This window comes from Netta rufina (assembly GCF_964035555.1).
Source record: "Netta rufina genome assembly, chromosome: 8".
NCBI lineage: Eukaryota > Metazoa > Chordata > Aves > Anseriformes > Anatidae > Netta > Netta rufina.
This window is the reverse complement of record NC_140131.1, coordinates 4,095,956-4,119,307: the sequence shown is the minus strand read 5'-3', so window position 1 is coordinate 4,119,307 and position 23,352 is coordinate 4,095,956. Positions and strand designations below refer to the sequence as shown.

At 38.0% G+C, this 23,352-nt stretch overlaps 1 protein-coding gene across 2 annotated transcripts; it reads right to left on the bottom strand.

The window, feature by feature from the left end:
* Positions 1-4,504: 4,504 nt before the first annotated feature.
* Positions 4,505-22,278, bottom strand: MYSM1 (Myb like, SWIRM and MPN domains 1). Of its 2 annotated transcripts, none has more exons than XM_084290999.1 (20): positions 22,159-22,278; positions 21,090-21,165; positions 20,841-20,911; positions 19,691-19,768; positions 19,532-19,558; positions 18,888-18,966; positions 18,104-18,202; positions 16,482-17,245; positions 15,425-15,555; positions 14,491-14,594; positions 13,439-13,516; positions 12,344-12,432; positions 12,009-12,063; positions 11,873-11,923; positions 11,120-11,194; positions 10,545-10,733; positions 10,096-10,228; positions 8,743-8,848; positions 8,566-8,623; positions 4,505-8,026 (listed from the first exon to the last, which is right to left on the bottom strand). In XM_084290999.1, exons 1-20 carry the CDS (start codon positions 22,227-22,229, stop codon positions 7,862-7,864), a joined length of 2,499 nt encoding a protein of 832 aa, XP_084147125.1. In that variant the 5' UTR covers positions 22,230-22,278; the 3' UTR covers positions 4,505-7,861. The 2 variants fall into 2 exon arrangements, with proteins under 2 accessions (XP_084147125.1, XP_084147126.1); XM_084291000.1 differs by having other exon boundaries at positions 8,566-8,620.
* Between the last annotated feature and the right edge of the window lie 1,074 nt (positions 22,279-23,352).

Sequence of the window (23,352 nt, the reverse complement as noted above, 5' to 3'; positions counted from 1 at the left end):
CATCCTATGGATCCAAAGCCCAGGTTTTTCCAGTAAGTAAATAACAATGAGATTAAATAGAGATGCATTTACCTGAGATGGGAATTCAGTAGTTTGCCCCAGAAGTGGCGCAGTAGCGACTGTTGCCAAGATGACCAACTAGAGATGCCGAGACTAATTAATAGAACAACGAGCTGACCCTGCTGGGATGCCTGCATGTAGCAGTCTCAGTTTAACTGTAACCAAATGATGCTGATCAGGACATCAGACATCCAGACACAGCATGGGCAACAAAACTGCCAATATTTCTACATCTAACTAGCATTATTTTCTTTAAAATAGCCTTTGTGGTGAACATGCCCTCCCAAACAAGGACGGCAGTAGATGAATAGGTAGCAAAGAAGTCCACTTCCAGTATCTTGGCCGAATTCCAACTTCAGTAATTACACTGCTTAAATTCTCCCTACAGCTCTACTAAAATAAAGCCTTTTTCAGCTTCTCCCGCAGCATTGTGCAGTATTTCTGTGTAGCTGTTAAACACTAAAAAACATCTCCTCTGATTAAAATTGCAACGGGAATTTAGGCAGACAGAATGCTATTACCGGAGTCTGAATTTGGGCAGAACACCAAGATTAACTTACACTTGCAATGGGATCAAGAGATCTCTGCTGACCCTTTTAAGTGTCAGAGCCTTTTAAAAAGGCAGAACAGGCAATAGCTCACTGTGCTGCCTGAATGCAAACTCAGGCTTGGGACCTCTGCAGCTGGAAGTGGCTGCAGTACTGTTTCCTGACAAATAAAAGCCTTTGGTGTTGAGGAGTATTTTATCAGAATTTACTTAGTTAGAGATATTTATGGTATGAATTGTTGACAAAGAGAAGTTTCAGCAACTTTAAAGATCTTTTTTCTTGTTTGTAAAAACTTAAAATATTAAGCCTAAGCTTAATATTAAAGCAAGCCGAACAAGGCCTGCAGTACTAGCAAAAATATTCTAGATTGTGCTAAGTATCTCGAATATTTTTTGTAGCCTCTAAACTGGGACCAGATGTTTCTTGGTGCTTCAGTTCAATGTTGATCCGTCCTAACCAGTTCGTTGCACCTCAGGTTTCTGCCAACCTTTTCAGCTCTCCTTACCCCGGCAGTGGTTGCGCACCAGAAGCATCAGCTTGGTTGCACTGCCTGGCTTTGAAGATATCACTGTCCTTGCAGTTTGGATTGTGAATGCCATCATTATCTAGCAGCCCACAGGGATGTCCATGGAAGTGCTTCTCCTTCAGGGACGTAATTCCTGCCTTTTGAGGTCAGTGTTGAACAATCCACCCCGCAATCTGAACCTACTAGCACGTAGGTGCAGCTGCCAGACATGTCCACTGACTGGTCACACAGGTACAACTCCACCCTGATGAAGCTACCACCAGAATCAGACCCAGCAGAAACTCCAGCCAGCCTCCATGGTGCAGGTGGAAAGCGTGGGTCCAGGCTGAAGTGACAGCAAGCAATACCTGAACCTTAAATCTGCTCAGAAAGTCTAATTTCTACAGCACAAGCCTTCACTTAGCCCTTCTCCTCCTTTAGGATTTTTAGGCAGTATCCATCTTTACGGATTTCCCTTTTTTCTTTTGGAGGAAATCCCACTCCTTGCCTGAGGCAATCCTACTTCCATCCTGGTTTTCCCCACCTCTTCCATCACACAACTCCTGGACCATTCTGCTGTCTCTATGTTTATTAGTTATGGACATTCTCCTTTCTCCTTTCACACAGTTACGTGAGATAAAGCCTTCTGGGGGTTTGTTTGCTCTGACAGAACACTGGAGTAGCTGTCAGTTCAGATGACAGGTGGAAAGACAGTTCATCACTTTGCTGATGGCTCTTTTAGTTAGACTACAGGAGTGCAATCTCAGCGTGCACCACAGAAAGCTCCTCTCCCCCCTTTCCTTTGGTACATGCTCATCCCAAGGCAGTACTAGGAATGACGATTTCCATGCTTTCATTACCCTTACAAAGTTGTTAGCAGTTTCTGATGGAATTTTTCAGTCTGAACTTTGAGTAATGCCTTTCACAGCACACTCCAGTAGCTCCCAAGTGTCCTAATGGTCTACAAAGCACAAGCTGTGTTTTCCATGCGTTTTGGCAGCAGCTGAAAGATATTTTCCAGTTCTGTGTTAAACAAGTCCCACTCATCTGATTTGTCAAACAGTCAGACGCTTTATAAATCATTATTCTGGGACCAGTAACAACCACAGCACCATTCTCCCAGCCACACAACTTGCACGCTGCCTCGCAGTCAGGTCTTTTGCCTGCACTGTTGTTTTCCTGAGGGCCTGCCCTGCTTTAAATCACTGCTAGCAGGGCTACTTGTAACAATGACTCGTGTCTACATGAGCAGTGTGAAGCTACACTTTAGAGTATTTATAACACAGTATAGATTTAAAATTAAAGCTGCAGAGGTAAACAATCCCTACCACTAGAAAAGGACATTATCTGAGCATTGCAGATACTCCTATTTCTACACAAGCCATGAAAATACACAGTACTTAAGGGACTAAGGACAAAGAAAGTTCTTCAAATTCTTACCAGCTCCTTTTCAGACCTGTAACACATTATGGCACCTCTCCACTTCCCCTTTTTTCAGATAAAAACAACAGCAGTTACCAGTCTTAAAAAATAATTGTGATCTACAGCTAAAATTATTATAAAGTAACTAGGTATTTCAAACTTCCACCTTGTAGAGTCTTTGCTAGTAGTTTAAATGTCTTAACTGTTTCACTGTTTTTAATTTCCAAGCTACTCATTTACCTACAATAACCTGTGGTTTTATTAGTTCCATATCCTTCCCTCAAAGTCAAAATCCATTTAACTATCAACTCCACATTCACATCTTATCTTTATTTGATATTATCAATTTAAGAGAGAACAAAACCAAAACGTGATCTAAAGTTCTTTTACTGGAAGACGGATCCTAAACTGCTACAAGCTGTTATAGCTCCCAACCAGCTTTGAGGGAGTTATGGCAATTCTGTACAGCAGAGCTGAGCTGCCCTTGTGCTCAGAAAGCACCAAACGAATGAATATTTGTAGGTGGCACTACTTGGCTTGCACGATGTTTAGAGACATTCAGCCTTGGTCTCTGCTTCATACAGTTATTTGACAGTTTCCCCTTTTTCACAGACAAGTACAGCAAAGTAGAGAAAAATTAAGCGGTTTGTCAGAAGTAATATATGGAAGAAAAACCACAGGCAAGTAAAACAGATGGTCTGTTTTCCCTGCTGGTGAAGATTCTCACTGCTGTTACCTTAATTAAAAATTGCATTCATTACTGCTTCCCTCAAAGGTGGCCAGAAGTACAACAGCAGTTTTAGAATATAACCACCACCAAGCAAATAACGTAGAACGGTGGCAAAAGAAAGGGAAAGAAGGAATAATTTTAAGCATCCCTGACTTTAGAGTGGTACAAGTTGCCCCAAAATGTACTTTTCCATTGACTTTTTTGTACTGATGGATTTTTCCCCTCTGTAAATAAGAACAGACTTATTACTTTTTTTATTTTCCTGCCTTTAAAATGACATGTATACATTTATAGAAATATATATAAAATCATGTCTCAGATACTAGAAACAAAGCATTTCCTTTAATCCATGCTAAACTGCAATGACACAGGAGTTAATTATTTAGAACAGCAGGCTGTAAAAGGAATCCTGTAGGAAACACAGAGTGCGTTATTTCTTTAGTGATCTCTGCTTCCATGGAAACAATTTCTCTGCACAATTTTAAATCTCATAAAAATAGGGCACTAGGTCTATGTAAAACAGCAAGACATTTCCAATTAAACAACCGGAATGCTTTTATCTAGGCCATTAAATATTTTGTTCAGTATCAAATATGATTACAGTGTTCAGTGGGATGTGAACAACCAGCTACTTGCCATGCGCTGGCTCTCCGGGGCCACACAAAGTCACCCTGCACGTACCCTCGCTTCTCTGGTGGGTGTCACAGCGACAGCACAGCAAGTTGCCTTCCCCCGGCACTCGCCAGGGACACATCAGATGCAGCACGCTGTGTGGTGTGCAGTAATGCCTCCCTGCAGCTTCTTTCCCACTTCCATGGTGTCTCTGCCTATACAACCCGATAGCGCAGGAACTCCTAGCAGAGAGCTGGAACCGACTTCCTTGAATCAAACTTGGGTAATGAATGTAGTGGTTTAAAAGATATTTTCATGACCACCTTTACAATTAACTTGTGGCAACTGGGGCAATTCCAGTGATCATTCATACCACTATATTCATTACCCAGATCTGAAGACATGACTGCAACCCCCAAGCTGTATCATATTAGTTCACAATTCTGCCTGAAGGATCACCTTATCTGAAAACAGTTTGCAAGACACTGATTACCATCTCAGCATCCTTGCCTCAAACCATCATGGGATGATTTTCTGAAGAAGACCAAAGCAGAGGGTTTGTAAGAACCAATGAAAGCAGTAAGATACACAGCTACTGCCCAGAATAAATATTAATCATAAGCTAGAAGTTTTTATACATTAGTAAGAATAGTTTTAGCTCTCACTTCAAGACCACAACCATGTTTATTCTGTTCTCTACTTTTACTGCTTTCTATCAGCTGTGACCAAGCTCCCTCTAGTGGTATTAAATTTAAACGATCACTTTTTGTTGGTACTGACTTGGAATGAAGAAATACCAGATCTTATGTTCAAGAGGCAAGAAGCTATCACAAATCTGGAACACGTCTTTTGAGGTACTGAACATAGAGCCTTTATTAGTAAACCTTTGTATACCACCAGTGAGGAATAGCAAAGAAGTGAGCAAAAGGGTAAAAATATTATTGGCAATGTTAATTTTCTCTGCGTTCAACCAACCACTTCTTGGAAAGTTACTTGAACAAGAAATAATGGGCAAGCCTCCTGTCCTCTTCATGAACACAAGGTATAAATACCTGTGAAAAAGCACTGCCAATAATAGCAAAACTTGACTTGGCCAACAAATGCCCGTAAGTGATGTTTGCCAGAAGCTAAATCTTAGAATAAATATATATCCCAAGATATACAGACACAGATATACACACACTATATATATATATTTATATATACACACACACCCCTGTTGATTCTTCCAGTTTAAATTTCATCATTGCAGTTGTTATTCAACCATTTCCCCCCTCTTGAGGGCTTGGCTAGGAATAACAAGTGGTCTTATATAAAAGAAAACAAACAAAAAAAAAAACATAAGAGCCCACAATATTTATACTAAAGGAAAGCTAGCATAAAAAGAATAGCTGGTTAAAAATGATTTTTCCAAGAAAAAGATTTAATGCCTTACATATAGCAGAAATTGTAGCAGAACTGACAGCATTAGTATTATAGATTTTTATCTCCTCAGAAGCATGCGACTTCCAAACCCACATTATTAGTCACACAGTCAAAAATCAAAAGCGGATTAGTTATTTTCTTACCAGGTCTCCAGCCCACAAAATTAGTAGGTAGCACAACAGATATGGTATTTTCAATTCACATACAACGTTGTGTGGTAATTTGGGATTATGGTGATACAAGCAGTTTACTTTCTCCCCCTCCACCCCACTTCCACCTTGCGATGTTGTCAATGAATAACCTTAGGTACAAGAATCACTCTTGGGAAATTTGGGGTCTTCCTGCAGTATTGAGCATTTGATACACAACATCCTCTTCTCAAAGAGGCTAACTGCTTCAGAAGTATGTTTTACTCAACTTTTCTGACTTTTCATGACTTAACTCCAATTAATACAACTGCATTGCTTTAACTCATTTTAATTAGTAAACAGAAAAGCAGCTGGCACATCGGATGTCAGCGTTAACCAAACACTGGTAACATCCTGAACTGGTTGGAAATATACCACATACGGACAAAGAACATTACCTACTTCATATTGCTGTTACATGAGGTTTAACTTTCTCTTTCTACAAATTGGAACTAATTACAGCTTTTAGTACATACAGACCCTGTGATTTTTCTACAGTACCCTATGCAAAGCTGCAACAGAATACCTTAATACTGTAGAACGCTCCAAAACTAAGTAGGGACGGAATGCTTTGTCAACAAGAGTGCAGTCTAAATGAGAAATACAGAAAGCCATGCAGTATTTTTCATTAGGAAGTCTCAAAGATGATGCTTTAGAATATACAGACAGAGCCAACATGCCTTAAATAGATGGATTGTAAATTATACACAGAAGTGGGACCTGGAACTGTGCACAAGGAGATATGACAGAGAAGAGAAAGTAGAACATTCACCAATATTTTTTAAGACCATCTCTCTTGAATCTGCATTGAGATCATCATCAATTGCTCATATTTTAATATGATCATGTTCTGAAGTTCCATTTAGAACCAGGAGACTAATGTGAGGCATGATTAAAAAAATAATTTCAACTTCTGCAAAGGAGTTCCCTCATTAGGATGCAACTCTACAATTTTAAAGCTGTTCAAACTCTATTTATCTTTATACAAATGAAAAGATGAAGTTAAAGATTTAAACATATAAAATCTTAAAATTCTACTTATATATATTGAAGCATATACATGTCTGTATTTTTCAAATAAGAATCAAGTCCATTTTCATCCCCTCTAGGATAAGCTCAAATTTATACCCTCTAGGTATAAACTCAAGTTCTTGCTTGCTTCATGTTTTCAAATATATTTCAGACATACTTGAGAAACTTTGTCCAAGATAAGTCTCTGTAAATAGTAGTAACTGTATACAGTTCACATTTCATCTTAGAGATTTAGAGAACAAAAAGTAAAGCACATTTTTCTGTGAAGATTCAGTGATATAGCTCATGGCGCTCATGCAAGTTACAATCAAGAAAAATTCTCAAATGAAGATCCATCTGTTTATGACTAATTTATCTGAAGTTACACTTATATGAAATCATAACTGAAGAACTGATAGAACCAGTGTGTTTTCTTGCTGACCTGCACATTACAGAGAACTAAATTGAAAAGTTGTGGGGATTTGTTTTGTTGTTCTTGGTTTATATTTTTCCCTCCTTCAAAAAGACAAATACTTTTCTGCTTGTTGCATTAAGCTTGCCATCAATGAAGAGCTCGTTTCCACAGGAAACAGTGGCAATTAGAAGTGGACAAATCATAGTGATCTAACAGAACAAGGTATCTTCCTGTAGAATGGAAGATCAGAAAGACCGTAACCTGTAATAAACAGGAGTTACCATTTCCACTGGAAACAAGCACAATTAGTAGTAATGAGAAGTCAAAAACTTGCCAGCCTTTCCCCAGCAAACATGGATGCAAGGCAGCAAAGAATATTCCAAAAAGCTACTTGACAACAGGGATCACTGGGGGGATGACAGCAAATTAGATAAAGTAAAGCAAAACTGAAGAAACCTTCAGATACCAGGAAAATTTAAAACGAGTGAGCTAACAATTTTTCATTTCAGTGAAGTGGTCACCTTCTCTTCTGTGAATTCATTCAAACTTAGAAACTCTAGAGCATTAAGGAACAAATTCACTGAGCATCAAATGTGTACCTGCAGATTAAAATAAAATTAAAGAAAATTCCAAAACTGAGATAAGACAGGATGCACTCTCCATGAAGACTGAATCAGAGTACTCAACTCCTTCTTCCCAAATGGCAGACCGTGGTAATTAACTAACCCTGTGATAACTTGGTTTTTGCAAACTGCTGAACATTCTTCATGTAGTCAGATCACACTCAGTTTTTCAAGGTATCTTTGAGCCATAACAATAAAATAATGCAGGATTCTTTGACTGTTACTATTAAAATGGTAATAATTTTGGAAGTTGACATAATTGGGGTCAGGAGGAAAAGAAAACGGGAAGTAAGAAAAAAAAGTCCAGTTCTGTTTTAAGCTGTCACATTGGCGATTCATTTGAACATTCATTCTTATTTTCTTCAGCATTACTCTTTTTTTCACTCTTGTATGTGGAGAGGAATAAGTTTTCTATTTGAGTCAAGAACTCTTCAGCAATGAAGCAGTTTGTTACCTTGTCTAAAGTCCTCCTCATGCACTCCAAAAGCTGCGCAAAAGAAAAATGAAATTTAAAAATTGTTATTATTCCTGGATTTTTGTTTCCTTCTAGCTGATGAATATTTAATAGGTATTGTTTTTTCCCCTTCTCACTACAGAAAGCATTTAACTGAACAACAAAAGTTTTAGAAAAAAGTACAGCCACACAGGAACAAATTCCAGATTCTTCTAGCCTGGGCCTTTTGGCTTCTCTTTTTTTCCTCCCCTTACACAATTGGAAAAGATGCATACCCAGTCATAGCAGCAATGAGTTACAACCAATTGTACAAAGAGGGACAATACTTAGAGATCTTACTTTGTGATCAGTGCTCAATAACTGGCTATGACAAAAAAAAGATTAAAATAGTGTCTTTTGTGCAAGGCGTGTATTTTGTAAATTAAGTTCTTTAAAACCAATTTACAGCTATTAGTCTACATCTCTGATTTTTACAATTGTGACATCTCATGATACCAAAGAGATTTGTATTTTAAACAGTATTTAAAATTACAAAACATTACAACTGAAAATTCAAAGAAGCAAAAACTTACTTTCTGCAAACAAGTCAGGTCAGAATCTCTATGAAAAATTTTATCCATGGGGACACTGCTGTTGAAAGAGGAAAAGGAAGTAGTAGAAGGGTAGAAAGCAGACTTATGTCTCCATTGAAACACCACTAATAAATATACAGAAATTCTAAACTGGCTATAATATAAACAGATGTATACCTGTGACAGAATTTGTATTTTTCAATTATCCATCTTGTTTTTTCAAATATTAATTCCCATTGAGGTTCCTCTGACATCTGCTGTACTTCAAACTTGTAGGGCAGGCCTGTAATCAATTGAACATGAATATTCACTCTTTATGTTCCTATAGATAACGTGTGCTATTTATAAGACCCATGACTTGCTTAAGGAGGCTGAATTAGAAGCATGACATTTTTCATTGTGAATTTAATTTTGGTAGGAGTAGGCAACAAGCCTGCTTTCCTCCTTATCCTCTGCAATTCCTCATGCCACAAAGCACACAGAAATCCACAGCGTAACAGAATAATGGCAATATTAATCTTTTTTTTTTTTAATATATAATTTAGTACTGCTTTTAGTTTTGGTAGTGTAAGAATTATTGCACAGATGTGGCCACCACTTCACTTCCCCTACAGCTATGAAGCAAGTCTCCATTGTCTGTTCTGCTTACTTCCACAGGAAAAAAACAGGAGGAATTTCAGGTCACATGGCCTCTTCTACTGTCTTGCCAAAAATACTGGAATCCTTCATGCTTGGATACAAAAATCAGGACTTAAAATAGGGGAAGGGAGGACAGAGAGGAGGCAGAGAATACAGCCATAAACTGTTATCCTGGGAATTACCCAGGGATTAATGTCAGGGAACGAGTATCTGATCAACACTTGAAATTCCATACATCTTATGCGTTCTTAACTATACAAGAAAGACATTCTGTTTTCATGAAATGCCAATGATATTTTTAAGCAACAATTTATACCTTGTATCTCAGGTTGGGATTCATGCCAACACACTATTTCTAGGATCTGCTTGACAATTTGTCTTTCATACCTTCTTTTCCGTGGACAGCTGGCAAGTTTGACTTTTTAACCTTCTGTACATTAAATTAGTGGAGTAAAAGTTCTTTGCCACTATAGCAGCCTAGTCTTTGCTATAATTCTTCTGTGTCATTTATCAAAGGATTAGAAACTTTCCTGCTTTACAAGACTTTGCAATACACATGAAACAGTTTCTCAGCTAATCATATGGATACAATACATAAATAATAGTGACCCTTGCCCCAACCTCTATTTCCTTACCAGACTGTGGGTAATACTGTGATGTTAGCACACAGGAAATACAATCTATCTATTTATAGCTGTAAATTTTGTCCCAACAGCAAGGGATTGCAAGATTACTCTTTAGGTGAAAGTTTTGGTTTTGTACAGTAGAATTCCTCCCTTAGCACCAAACATACACCCATTTCTCAAGCCGCAGCTGAAGGATACCCAACATTTTCCCCTTAGCATCCAAAAGAAAAAGAAAAATTAAAACAATGGGTAAACCAGTACTTACGGTAGGAGCCATCAGAACTGATCTCATCGCTAATTACTAGACAAGTCATCTGAGAGTACGGAAGAGGATTATTTCGGTTATAAGGACTTATAATCATTCCAATGAACATGGCACCACCCCTGGAGAAATAACTCTAGAACAAATGAACAAACCACACAGATAAGAGTCTTTTTCACAACAGCATTCTGAAATTAAAAAAAAAAAGAATAGACAAGTCAGAAAACACTGAAAAATCTGGCAAACTTGTTCACATGTTCAACACTTGTTCAACTTCATTTAAACCACCTGTCTGTTAGCATGCTCTGCAGAGCTACAAACCAATTTGTGAACACAGTTTTAATATGCATGAGTGCAGCAATGTGCGTTAACATTGCAAATACCAGAGGGGCTTTAGGCCTGTTGGCTTTTTTGGTTATTTATTTATTATTAATGTACAGACCAGTAAGTACCTGATATTTAGCTTGAGTGTCAATATCTCGTATAGAAGGGTTGGGGTCAAACGCTGGGTGGGAATGGTACCACCCTATAACACTGTATCCTCTGGCAGCAAGCGTTTCTGAGGCTTGTGTTTGCGATACCGGATCCATCTCGCACTGCAGTCCTGTGCTGAGACTATTGCACGGCTCCGCTGCACAAACCTGTTGAAAGAGTCTCCAGATGGATAAATGCAAGAAATCTGAATCAGTTAAATAAAATACACTTAAAGAATTTTAGGAGTCAGTACCAGATCTTCCTCGTGAAAGAGCTGACAAGCCAACGTTTGAACAGAAGCATAAATAACATTTGAAGATTAAAGTAATGAAGGGTAACATTAATATGCTTGAAGTAGTTGCCCTTAGGCTCTGAGCAACCTGGTCTAGTGGAAGGTGTCCCTGCCCATGGCAGGGGGGTTGGCATTAGATAACCTTTAAGGTCCCTCCCAAACCAAACCACTCTATGATTCTATGGTTCTGTGAAATTAATAAATATATTATCAAAACAGTTTTAATGTCATAAAGGAAATGGAAAAAAGATAAACACTTACTTCTACAATTTTATCAGCTTCAGAGTATCTTCCACCTAGTAACCCTATTACTTCTGCCATAGACACATGAGAGTGCTAAAATGATATCAAACAATTATTAAAGTTGTATAATTTCTCCTAGCTTTGATTTGCACATGATAGAATGCATTCATTGGCTTTCACATTTGCAATTAAATAATTTCTCAATGACATTTAGAAAGAAAACTTATGACTAATAAAGACTATAAAATAGCCAGTGTTTCAATTTGAAATAAGCAGGAAAGGTTACATTTGTTTATTATACACATGGATATTGTGCATCTTTATTACTCTTCCATATATAAAGTGAGCTAGCTTCAAACAAAGCCTGAACAATGCTGTGATGTACTGAACAACTGCACAAAACTTTGGTGCAATGCATTGATATTAAAAGACACGTTGTTCTGTAAACACCCAGAGTGGCAGAAAACAAACCGAGAAGCTTTTAAAATGGTAAACTGTTTTAGAGAGGAGTTTTTAGTAAGTTATGATTAAAGTCCTAACACTCTTATCAGTGCACAGCCATTTGCCTTCTAGAAAAACTGAGCACAATACAGAAAATGCATTAATCTTTTAGGGCTTTAATACTGGACTGTCACCTCTAGGTCTGCATGGAAAGAAGTTAAGATTTTGCAGCACCATATTTAGGTCATATTGCCCATTAAAAATAAAACAAAACTTAAAACCACACACATATGCATCATAGCTTTCTGAAAGATAAAACTTTATCCTCACCAAATCCATTATTAAAAGTGCTTCTGAAGACACTTTCACCTGAAAAGGTTCCTGAAATGATAAACACAATAATGAGCATGAGAAAAATAATACAAGTAAACAAAGCATTCTCAGCTATTCACTCATAGATACGTACCTGTTTTTCTTCAGTGAATAAACAGCATGGTATCAGCTGAAAGGGATCAAAGGAACTATAAAATGAAAGAAAATTTCTCTAAAGATGTAGGACAGTCAGGAAACTTTCCTAGTTTCCCACTGTCTCTTTAGTGTAGGAAGAATGTCTTCGTCACTGGATTTGTTCATCCCATATTAGGAGGGCTTCCACCAAGTATAGAAACCTCACCACCCACACTTGTGAATTTTAGTACTAAAATTTTGACATGCATACACGTTATTTGTTCCAGCCTGACGCCACGCAAGCCAGTTGTTTTATTTCTGGACCTACTTTTGAACATGATGTACTTTAAATACCTTTTTATTTGTCTTGAACCTTTAGAAGATTTTGCAGGTTTAAGTTTTTCTTCTTCTCTTCTTCTTGCTAATTCTTCAGCAGATAGATGCTAAAAAAATAAAATTAATCTGAAGATGTCTTACGTGTTCTTTCAGTAGTGGTTCTAAGACAAGGCCAAAATGAATTCTTGCTATCAATGTCCTCTTGATATGCTACCAATTGTTGTGTTACAGAACTACTCAAGGTAGAAGGCAATAGCCACAGCAGAATCAAACAGCGTGAAAGTAATAATTAGAGACCTAGTCTACAAAACTGAAGAGAGAATTCTTACATTTCTTACATTTCTCTTTGAGAAAAGTTAATCCCTGAAAAGGTGTCATGATAAATGTTTTCAGATTTTTCTTTCAACCCAGAGCCATATTTTGCAGAAAGCAAAACTATGAAGAAAGGTAAACTATGACACTGTAGTATGTGATTTTTTTTTTTTTTTTAAATAATAGTAGAAAGTCATCTCATTTAGCTTTCAAATATCTAGAATATAAAAAAAACAAGAATCAGGTAATTTTTTTTTTTTTTTTAAGGAAAAGGTAAACCAGTATTTTCCTGCCAGACTCGTGGTAATTTTGAATCAAATAAAACTGAACTTTGTAATGAAAGAAGACTCATTTATTTTAAGTTACAAGAAAAAGGAATCACCACAGAAATTCATTTCAGGTTTTTCTGATTCTTGATGACTTAATATTTTAAACTTAGCATCGACTTATGCTATCAACCACCATGCAAAGGTTTTATTTAACATGAATCAAAAACGATTTTTCTATAACTTAAAATAAAGGGTCATGAAGTCTCCTACAAAACAAGGCAAAGAGCTTTACAGACATGAAATTGTGTAGGTCCATACAGACTCACAACATGAATACCTTTGTAAACACCCAAGCACAGTTGTATTTATCAGCAAATGTAACAACTGTTACATTATTTTTAGCTTTGCCATTGCAGAACCAGTAATTTAAACACCTATAAGAGGAAAATGGTTGTGCAATATTTGATGCAACACCACCTGCTAGCCATTACCAAGAATTACTTCTGTAAATAGAATTTAAAAGAGGGGTTACCTCAAACGTCTGTCCTTCCAAATCCTTAGCATCACACCAGTTTCCCCAAGGGTCTCGCACTCGCCGTCTTCTTGTACGCTGCAGCAAGCAAATCAATGTGAGTGAAAGATCAAACTTCTGAAAAAAATGCATTTGCTTCATTTAATCAATCATAAGAGCATAATCTAAAAGGTTACTGCTGCATGAGTTTTACTAGCACTATGACATATTTCCACAAAAGAAAAAACACCCCGGAGTTCTCCAGAATTAAGTAGCTTGCAATCTGCCATGATGTATCACCAGTGAAGTTTTCAGTTTTTAAGGCTGTAAAGAAAAACACCTGGATGATGCTCCACAGAAAAATCAACAACCTTGGCAGCAACAGCACATTATTATCCAACTGCAAATTACAGCAGACAACACAAAGCTATAAACCAGTACGTTTACATCTACTGTATGCTACTGTTCTTCATATTTATTTTTTTTAAGTGGGATTGATTTAGTTTTCGTCTCATCAACTGATTTACTCTGGTGTGAAGTACTTAAAAATGCTACATTAAATGCAAATATGAAAATTAAATCTGGCAAGCATTTGTAACTCGTGTAATTATGAATGAGTTACTACTGTGCTTAACTGAGAGCCTTACGCACAGAGGAAGTAATATCATATACACAGTATACTTAATGGTTAAAACAGAAGCAACTTAATCACATACTACCAATACACTCCACTGTTTTCTGGCTGATTTAGACTAATAAATCATAGAGAGATGGAGAAAAGTGGCTGGGGCTACATGGAAAAGACTGAAACGTAATCTTTGATTTCTCTTCAGGTACTTATCTTTGTACAACAGGAGAGAAATTAGGACAGGTACCTGTCAGAAAGAAAGACTTCAGACTAACTTAGAACTTACTTAAGACTAACACTTGCATTGAAGGGCATCCTAATGAAACAGCAAATTGAACAAAAGAAGTTTCCTGAGATGCCCTGCCTTGAAAATACAAAATGAAAAAACTTACACGTTAGGTGTTCACTCCCCCCACCTTCTTCTCCCCTACCCTCAAAAGCGTACCATGGACTGCAAACGCTGCGCCAGCTGGTATGCTTCCACTGTGTCTTTGCCTTCTTTGGACCGTGTTTTATCAGCTGGCTGGGGCCTGTTATAGACAGCCTGTTCTGCAGAACAGATAAACAGATACACGTTGTACTTCAGGAAAGCATGAAGTGATAAGCAAATGCCATAAAGAAGAACCCAACACACTGAAATGACATCTCCTGGTGGTCATGTTACTGACTGATTGTAGTCTTCTCTCGCTACCACAGCATTTTTAAGACAGAAAATCTCCTTCCTTATTGTTGATTAATTTCTAGTAACTTCTACGTTAGACAAAATTTATCTTAGGAAATTCCTCTTCCTAGATGTCCTCCAGCTTTGAACCAAAATTAACCCAATATAGAGCCTCTCAAACTGAGCATTAATGACAGAAACTTTTAGGTGTGTACATACTCTTAATGTGTCAATTGACTTCAGTGTTTGATTTTTGTTAAAGAAGAAGTAGTTGAGGGCAAAAAACCTTGTTTTATTTAGGAAATGCTTCAATATGGGAAAGCAGGGAAAAGAAACAGCAACTCTAATGCTATCTTTGGGGGAAGGAAGGCAGAATTTCAGATACAATATGTCTCAGGACTTCACACTAAATGAGGTACTAACACTCTCTGCTACAGAACTGAAATAAAACAACTACTATTTAAGACATTTAAAGTACAGGGAGCAAAGAAGTTAAAAGATTATCCACATGGACACTTGGTTCTGCTTAAGTGCAGTCATCTGTGCTTCACTGAAGTCAACTTGGACTTTTGAAGATGTATTTACCAACCTTCACATTCACCCTTTCCATTAAAACATTCATTTTAATAGAAAAGCTGACAGCCAACGATAAATACTCTCAAGAAGCACTGATCAGAATTTAAGCTATGAATCAAATTCCAATAAAAATATTTTTTACCACAGCCGAAGTTAATTGCTCCTATTAATTCCAAGTACGTGTGGATCCGTCCAATACAGTTAACATCACCGCAGTTCTTGAGGCCTGGACGCACTGAGGTCTTATTCAGGTATTTGGGTTTACATCTCTCCCTAAAACAAAGTAGAACACATCATCAAATCACAAAACAAACCACTGAAGAGGATGACTTGTGTGACTTCTCTGAGGTTAAGATAAGACACCAAAATGTTTTTTTCCCTGATGCACACACCATGCAGAGCAATTGCAGCAAAAATACAAGTTTCACAAAACAAACTTCAATTAGAATAAGCTGTTAATATACTAAGGCCACTCAATGAGAACCCAGTTAGACTTGGTAATTCTTTCTACTAAAAAGCAAGCTAACCATCCAACAAGCATGTAAACCAAAACCGTAACAAGCTATGTTTAGCCTGCTACCACAGATCATTAAGGTTCCTTAAACTGATTCTTTGCTGATGGAACATAAAATATTCAAATGTACGAGCAATACTCCAAATTGATGCTTAATTTGAAGGTTTTTTTTGTTCAATAATATTTTCTGTAGTGCAGACTTTCTTCTAGCTGCCCTTCTATGATGGCAGTACTACACATCATTATGGAATGAGTTTAAACAGATATTTTGAAGAAACATTAAAATCATATAAGAAAGCATATATACTGGATGACAAAAAATTGAAAGGAAAATAAGCATGACCAAAACAGAAGCATTTTGTTCTGGTATAGGATGCTACTTTCGCTAGTTCTTTGAAGTATTTCCATTGCCTAGCTTCCAGAATGCTACAAGAAAATGGAAGAGTTAGAAGAAGCGTTAATAATCAGGGCTGGTAATCTTTGGAACGCTACCACATAAATACTTGTATTCTTTTCAGAAGTAAGCTATTGGTATTAAGGACTGCTTTAGCCAACAAAGCAGGACACGAGTAATATTGCAACTGGTTGCAATTAGATGATCTTTAATGCACCTTTCAGACCAAACTATTGTATGATTCTATGATTTGAATCCCTTATTTCAGAAAGCAAAATTAACGCATCTTACCATTGATCCAAAATATAATTCCTAATTTTCAAGTAACGCTCTGGTGTTTTAGCCTGACGCCCTTCAAAAAATTCAGGAATAGCTTGTTTTTCTTCTTCCAGGATAATGCTTCTATCAATCTCCACTTCTTGATCAGGTGGCTTAAGCTCCTCTGCTTCCTCTTGATGATCTTCATCCGCTTGGCAGGGAGAATGAAAAAGCAATCCATTATCAGCCAGGTCTCTCTGCTCCTCATTAAGCTCTTGATCAGCAACTTGTCTAGACCCATGAGATGTTTCTGTTCTGCCTTGCTCAGCTTTCTCAATAAAATTATTGCATTGCTGGTAATCTAAATTCACAGATTTATCACCATTCCTGTGCTGAGAACATGTTGCTGCGACACCTCGAAATAGTAACACATCCGCTGTGTCTTGTTTGGTATGCTGAGAATCTTCTTTAGATAAAGAAATAGCAGAACTGTGTCCAACAGATGGAAAAACGTGTTCCATTCCTTTCGTTTCTTCAACTGGACTTCTTGAATTCACAGATAATTCAGGTTTTCCAGCATCTTGCTGGAACGTAGGAGAAAATAATTCATCCGTGTCATCGGTTATATCTACTTCTTCATCATCTGACAGCTTTTCAATTTTCACTGCATTCAGATTAGGGTCTGCACGGCCTCTCAAGTTTCCAGATGACCATGCTTCTACCCTTATCCCATCTTCAGAAGGAAGACTGCTACCACACTGATTTTGCTCTTCTCTTTCAGATTCATCATTTTTTGCCTTAGGAAAGTACAAAAAACTTTTAGGAGGGAAACAAAACAAAACAAAACAATCCTCTCTGCCTCCCAAAGAGTCAGAACTATTTTACTTGAAAAGCAGACAGATGTTTTGAAAAGAGGTGTTTGATAGGCTGACAAAGATTTATGACTGAAACAGGTAGCCACAATCAGCACTGCCAGCAGGTAAACAAGCTGAGTCAGTATTACGTATAACATCATCTCAGAAAAATCAAGAAAAACATTGAGGTGTTTCTTCCTCACTGTAATTTTACTTTCTAACTTTTACTTTCTTTTACTTTTTAACTTTTAGTTGCTTTCTAACTTTCTAGTTACTAGGTTTTAGTTACTTTCTAACAAATTTTACTGTATTGCAGTCAACTTTTACACAGCATTATAGGTATACTAGCCAAACTCTACCACCTTTTAGTTTAGTTCAAAAACAGACAGTAGTAATTCCTTCTAGTAATAGTAGTAGTTTTAAATTCCTTCTAGTAGGAGTAATTCCAAAAAGCCCCTAATATTTCAAATGCAACTAAAGCTAAAACTACAATGAACATGTGGTTCATTGTAGTTCACATAGTAAAGCTAGTGTGGAAAATGAGTATTTTCAGACTAAGAATCAACAGCATAAGAACTTAACAGTTATACTACACATTGTTTAGTTATACCAGCAATAAAAATATTGGAGTCTTTCTAGGAATTTGAAGTTCTGTCTAATTTCATGTTTAAAACTGCAAATAGCATTTCTACTTTTCTGAATATGAAAATAAATAGACTAGGTACTTTGACAGCAGTATCCTGAAAGAGACAGATGAAAACCAAACTACTCATATAACAGCATACTTGAGATACTGCTTACCTTGTTCTTAAAGTACTGCCTAGCATAGCTCTTTACTTGTAGAACAGTGCGACTTCCAATCAGCTTGGCAATTTTTGTCCACCGGCGGCCAAACTTGACCTAGTACAGAGCACACTGAAGTTAGCCAGCCTCAAAGTGCAATGTCTGGAATGTTAATGTCCAAGAAGGATTTAAAAACTCGATCATTCATTACAAACACACAAATAGTACAACTAAACCCAAGAATCTCACTAGTCATATTCTACCAAGGAAAAAAAGCACATCTAGCAGTAAGAATTATTGCTGTTCTTCACTCAGTGCAGACGTGCTATAAATTATGTTGCTTGTTAACTCGAGGAATCCTGCTGAAATAAATTTGTACTTGCTGAATCAAACCCTACTACATTCAACACTGTATAAGCACACCATCTCTAAAGATCTTGCAATACTAGCTAACAGATTTCACTTTATTAACTGACTTGCTTTAACTACAGAATGTAGCAAGCAATTAACTATGAATTGTATAATCATATTGCTGTAAAGCTAAATGTTTGAGATACTTTGTGATCTCAAATTGTAATCACACAAACAAAATCTGGTAAACAGACAGAACCATTTTTGGCAACTCATCAGTGTAAATCTGATTTATCATTACACCCTTAGTAGGTGGCAATTATTTTTAGCAAATTAGAAGTGAAAAAGCAGAAGCAGATAAATATAACAAGCTTACTTATCACTATTTTGCTAATGATGGTAAATTAATGATATCTAAACAAAATATTACATATAATACATACAAACATACCAGTCCTTGTTCAAACAGTTCTTTTTCTTCTGATGTCCACTTTACTGAGTAGCTAGTTGATTTTGTAGGTGATCGCACCCTAGAACAAAAAGGAAACCGAAGTTAGTGGTTTCTTAAAAACATTCTCAAATCCCAGTAACTGAAGACAACTTCTGACAAGAGGACTAATACTCATCTCCTGTAAAGCTCAGGGTATTGTTTTAAGCATGAATGTGGCTGAATTTCTCAATTTCTCTAACACAAAGGAAGATTCAAACCAACACATTTGTCAGTAACTAACAATGCAGAAGTACATAGAACAAGTAAACAGAGAAGTTCAGGCAAGAAAGCCCACTTGAATCAACACTTTTTTTTTTTTTTTTTAAATATAAGGACCACTGTGCTACAAAAGACATACATATGTATATATGTATTTTACTACAGGCCTCTTACTACACACAACATTTCTGTGTGCTGAAAGATCCCTTAAATAATTTTGTGCAGATAATTTAATCTTGTCGAAGTACTTTTTAGGTACTATATCTTAACAAATCAGAAGCCACACTGAAAAATGCGACTCATTTAAAGTGTTTATAAAATCAATAAAATGTATAAAAATTTTATAAAATTAATAAAAAATAATGCTCTTATTAAAGTGTACGTACATGACTTTTCCAGTTTTCTTATGTGGACTGCAAATACAAAACAGAATGAAATTAAAATTAGTAATTGTGATGCTATTGCATATCTCTGCAAGTAACCTTATCGTAGAAGGACTTTTAGTTCCTTATCGTCTGAGTTTTTTTTTCTAGAACACAGCTTACCTTTTCATAGATCTTTTCTCTGCTTCCTTTTGATTGAGCCATATTTTCTCAGAAAGTGATTTATTAGATAAATAATATCTGAAATTGTTATTAAGAAAGCTTTCAAAGTATAAAAAATAGCAGTACATGTGAGAATTCTAAAAACTGTATAAATTACACTGGTTCATAATCATTCTGTTGTAGAAATACCACACATACAGTTTTCAAAACTGAAATACACACTATTTCACATACTCCCACTAGTAACAAAGAAGGAAGGGGTATTTGATTTCTGAATCCACATGCTCGCTTTACTTTGAGCAAACTAGGTATCCTGCTTCCACAACAGAATTTTTCTTTTTTGATGTAGAAACCATACTGAGTACTTCTCTTTGTACTGATACCTTATCTGTTTTCAAATTAATCCTTAATAATTGATTCTGTTGCTTTATTTTCTTGTTTCTTTTATTACTGAGTATTACTCAATCACAAAAAGAACATGAATATAAATTGCTCCACAAGTAGTACTACCTTCACCACCCTTGAATGCTGAGGTCAACTTAGGCCAGAAACACTACTAACGATAAGAATATTTCAGCCAAAACTTAAATAAATAAATACATAAATAAATAATTAAAAAAAATAAAGAAGCTGTTCCTTCTACTCATTTCATCTTGGTTCCTGTCAAAGTATACACGTAGCCAGACCAAAAAAAAAACAAAAAACAAAACAGACAGTGAACAGTGCAAGTGAAGATCAAGTCAGAAGAACCTGTGCTACCTACGTAAGGCCTACAAATTCTGTAGTTTAAGTCATCCCTGCCCCTACCTTAACGTCTTTCCAGCTGTCTCTTCCTCCTTCCCGTGTGACTACCCAAGAACATTAAGTTTCTAACCAGTAAACTATGTAACCGTGACTATTTTTAGGTATTGTCAATAGACTGTGAAGAAGCCAAAGACTTTGCAGCATCAGTGCAAGCTAGGGGTAGCTGTATCATTTAATTAAGCGATCCTCTCTGAATCCTGTAATCCGCCTACTGCCTACAAGGTGACAGTGTTTCAGTCGCATTCACAAGGAAATGTGAATTTGTCCATTTCCTTTGGAAACAAGAAGTTTTCTGTCCACAGGAAAAAAAAAAATAAATCATAAAGGCACATCAGGAAAAGGATACTCTTCCTCCAGCAACATTTTCTCAATGACGGCCCTGTTTTCTTCGCTAATGCTGCTATCCAATGTCCACGGCTGCAAATAATACAAGTATTACTTAATCTTTGAATTCTGTCACACTGTTATTTGAGTACCAAGAATCAATATAGATTTTAAAAGAGCACATACAAGAACATGTAGCATATAAGAGAATAGAGAAAATAGAAGCTGTGATAACCTTGCTATAAGTACTGTTCGTTTTAGAATTACTTACAAGATTGTTATCAGCTCTCCAAGATGAATCAAGATAGTGGTCCTGCAGCAAGCTTGAAGCTGTACTTTCATGTTCTCTGAAAAAAAAATAAATAAAATCCAGTGTTCAGAACCAATGCAAATATGTTCAAACAAAACGAATGCTGTCAGAATTAAAATAAACGTACAGTTAAGTAACAAAATCATTAACAGAAGATGGCAGAACGAGATACTAAAACTAAAAGCCATCCATTGCAGACCATTGTGTAACGTTACTCTTTCATAATACTCCATGAGATCCAAGGGATAAGGGGCAGTGCTAGGTTAAAGGTTGCACCAGATGATCTTAGAGGTCTTTTCAGCCTCAATAATTCTATGATTCCATTATCACAAAGGGCATAAACCCCCCTCAACACCTTTATTAACGCTTTCAGTAGCAACATCTCACCTCTAAAGTGTCTGAGATAACACTGGAACCCCAAGTAGTAAAAAATCTCATGCAAAAACAAGGCAGGCAGGAGGGACCTTGCAAATTACACAGAAATGAATGGTGCCAGGCTTTAATGGGCAATTAGGGAACTATGTTTTTTAATAGCGCCGTTAATTTGTGGTATCTCCACTTCACATTTGTCCATTTTTTCCCTCATAAGGTAAGAACATCCCCTTTATAACGAAAATAATGTCTTCTTCTAGAGGAGTGCTCATAGGCACATAAGATTTAATAGAACCTGAGCGTATAGGGCGGCTAGTACTCTTACAGACCTCCCCCAGGTGATTTTTTTCCTATAAATAAATGGTTTTTACTTTGAGAAGACCACCACTGACGGACAGCCTCCTACCTTAAAACCACCCCGGCAATTTATATAATCACTTGCTATCAAAATCCCCCCAGAGAAGCCCGAACAGCACAGGATCCCTACACCCTCACCCCCGACCCCTCACATCCCCACACCACCACCACGAACACCCCTCAGGGGACCCCAAAACCCCGCGACCCCCCGCGCCCAGCCGACAACGGGGGTGGCCGAAAACCCCCCTCCCCGGGCTCTATCCCCCCGGAGCCCTTCCCCCGGGGGCAGCGCCTCGCTCACCCCGGCTCCCCCTCGCCGGGCGCGGCCGCCGGGTCCCCCTCGACGTCCACCTCGGGCTCCTCCGCCGCCATCACGGCGGCCGCGGGCTCTCGCGAGGCGCAGGGCGGCTGAGGGGGGGCTGAGGGCAGCATGGCGGCGGCGCACGCGCGGCTGCCGGGGTGAGGGCGCTCCCTGAGGAGAAGCCGGGCGGAGGCGGGGAGGTGGCGGTGGAGCCGATAATTTAGGCTCAGGTGAGGCTCTCAGTGAAGTAGTAATTTATTCGCGAGCACGCCTGCTAGCTCCAAAATACAGTTTATGTACTTCTCGATGAGAGGACCCTCCCGTTTCCCCACTGAGTGGGTTATCCAGGTTCACAATCCATCTGATGCTTCACAGCTAGCCTTCAGTTGCTGGCCTGTTAAATTTCAAATTTCTTTTGACGTTTTTACTGCTTGAATTGCTAATATTTCTTCACTTATCTGACTTAACACCGTGATTTTCACCTAATTGTTCCAAGGAGTCTGGTTGTCTGCATTTTACAAGGTTGCCTGCTAAGCTTTCTTATCACTGTAAGCATATCTCAATACCATATTACTTTCCTCTAAACGGTGTAACTCTGCAAAAACATTTCTATGTCCGCAGGGTGAGTGGGGCTGGAAGCCCGTGGGGCTGAGGTGATGGCCGGGCAGGTCCCTGCGTGAGGGAAGGCTGCCCGGCCCCAAAGGGCTATGCGCTGGCTGAGGGACCTCGTGGTGGTGCTGAGGTGCCTTTTGCCTCCAGCCGTGTGGTCACGTCTGTTAGCGCAATCCTAGAAGCCTAGAGTCATTAGGGTTGGAAAAGGCCTCCAAGATCATCCGGTTCAACCATCCCCCACCACCAATGTCACCACCAAACCATGTCCCCAGGCACCACGTCCAACTTTTCTTGAACACCCCCAGGGATGGTGGCACCACCACCTCCCTGGGCAACCCGTCCCAATGTCTGACTGCTCTTTGTGAGGAGAAATGTCTCCGAATTTCCAACCTGAACCTCCCTGGTACAACTTGAGGCCATTCCCTCTGGTCCTATCACTAGTTACCTGCGAGAAAAGGCCGACCCCAGCTCCCCACACCTTCCTTTCAGATGGAGAGCACTGAGGTCTCTCATCTGGGAGATGACAGTAGAAGGGCGTTGTTCTCCTTAAAGCATTGTAACATGGCCATAAAATCCTCAGTT